The following is a 1,941-nucleotide window of genomic DNA, read 5'->3' as shown; positions in this document are numbered from 1 at the left end:
ATAGTATAGATGGATGGATAGATGGACATATAGATGGATGGATGGATAGATAGATGTATAGATGGCTGGATGGACTGATTGATGGACGGATAGACAGACAGACAGATGGATGAATAGATGTATGGATGTATAGATGGATGGATAGATAGATACTTTATTAATCGGGGGGGGGGGGATTCTAAATGCTCTGGACTGGGAGCACCTCAGGATCCTTCAGTAGGAGCTGGAGAGGAGAATGTCTGAGTCACATCCACTGCTCTAATTAATAAATGTTCTTCTTTTAAGGTTTTATGTATCGAACGTTACTGCTAACCATTAAACAATAATTTTTTTTGTTAAATACTCGACTGTATTTACTTAAAGAGGTGATTCTGTGTCTGCAGCTGCCGGATAAATCCATGGCCAGCCTGGTTCGGTTCTACTACTCCTGGAAGAAAACTCGCAGTAAAATGAGTCTGATCGACAGACAGACCCGGAAACCCAAGCAGGAGAAGGGCGACAGGTGAGCAGAGACCGGGATGTGTTCATGATGGTGGAACGTGCCGTGCGACGGGTCAGTAACTCCCGGCGTGTTCTGTGTAATTCAGCAGTGACGACGAAGCCGAGCCCGGTACCAGAAAACCTCCCAGTGACTCGGAGGTTTACTCAAATAAAGACAAGAAGGAGGTAACTGCAGCTGAGCTGTAAGTTGTACTTTCTTTATCGAGTCCTGACTGACCCGTCTGACTTGTTACAGCCGAGTTCCGAGTCCGAGAGGTCCGAGGTGAAACCGGCTTCTGCTTTTAAGGTAAGAGCACCATCTCCTGCTCCTCCATGGATCCCTTTGTTTTTCTTTCTGTCTGACGAGTCGTAGTAACCCGTCTTCACACCACCCGTCTGTCTCTGAACCAGCAGACCGGTGGTAAAGTGTCTCAGCGGATGAAGAAACGTCCTCCCAGAGGGATGTTTCTGAACCAGCAGGACGTGGCGTCCTTGGCGTCTTCGTCGGCTCAGGGAGTCATCCGACAGCTCGACTGTCAGCTGGTGTCCATCAAGAAGCAGGTGCGTGGCCCCGTCTCTGTTGGAGACAGAAAGACGGAGGACTCGTTTACCGGTTTGTGTCTTTTTCTTTCATTCAGAATCAGACGATCAAACAAACCAACAGCACTCTGAAGGAGCAGCTCAGCTCTGGAGTCGAGGAGTTTAAGCTAGCTGAGGTAACCGTGGCTACGCAGCGCGTCCTGCGTGGCCTTCACTGGCGAGTGTCCATCCTGTAGGAAGTGTTTGGTGTCTGTAGGTGTCCTCTGAGACGTCTCTTGTCTTTCAGATGAACCAGAAGTTCAACAATCGCTGGACTACAGAGGAGCAGCTGCTCGCTGTCCAAGGTAACGCCTCAGCTAGCTGCGACCAGGTCAATTTACCTGAAACTTTACGAGGCAGCGAGTTTCCTTCGTTTAGCTCCACTTTACTACAAACATTTTACAAAACAACAAGTTGTCCCTGAAAAACTCATTTTGTTCTCTGCATTTCATACGGAGTTTTAAATTAAACTGGTTTGTCAGCACTGAGCAGCCGGGACCACTCGAGGCCTTCAGCAGCTTCAGAGAAGGCCTAAGAATTCAGCACATGTGCAATGTTGCACTTCAATCTTTACTGAATGTTTATTACATCTATAAGTTTAGTGTAGTTCTTATTATTTTTTTGGTAATTTCTCATATTTTCTGTAAACTATTTTTCAGTATTTTGGTGACAGATTAACTTATTTTAGCATTTGTTTTGTTAATTTTAGCTACAGTTTAGCTGCTTTTAGCAACTGTTTCTCTCTATTTTAGCTAGTGTTCCGCCCATGTTCTGTTTATTTTGTATCTAGCTCATTGTAGCCAATGTTTACTCATTTTGGCCCGTGTCATGCTCATTTGGGCTAGCGGCGTGCTCATTTAGGCTAGCGGCGTGCTCGTTTGG

General features: G+C 46.1%; 1 protein-coding gene across 1 annotated transcript in view; it reads left to right on the top strand.

Annotated features, from left to right (window-relative positions):
• The window catches only part of rcor1 (REST corepressor 1), a 5,982-nt gene that overhangs the window by 3,105 nt on the left and 936 nt on the right, over positions 1-1,941 (top strand). The window contains exons 6-11 of the mRNA XM_037694801.1: positions 384-502; positions 588-666; positions 737-787; positions 895-1,041; positions 1,119-1,196; positions 1,307-1,364. Of these exons, the coding sequence (XP_037550729.1) occupies positions 384-502; positions 588-666; positions 737-787; positions 895-1,041; positions 1,119-1,196; positions 1,307-1,364 (532 nt within the window). The remainder of the gene's footprint in view (positions 1-383; positions 503-587; positions 667-736; positions 788-894; positions 1,042-1,118; positions 1,197-1,306; positions 1,365-1,941) is intronic.

This window comes from Nematolebias whitei, chromosome 21, assembly GCF_014905685.2.
Source record: "Nematolebias whitei isolate Nwh7 chromosome 21, NemWhi1, whole genome shotgun sequence".
NCBI classification, from domain to species: domain Eukaryota; kingdom Metazoa; phylum Chordata; class Actinopteri; order Cyprinodontiformes; family Rivulidae; genus Nematolebias; species Nematolebias whitei.
Note: the sequence above shows the minus strand (reverse complement) of the source record. Positions and strands in the feature narration are given on the sequence as shown.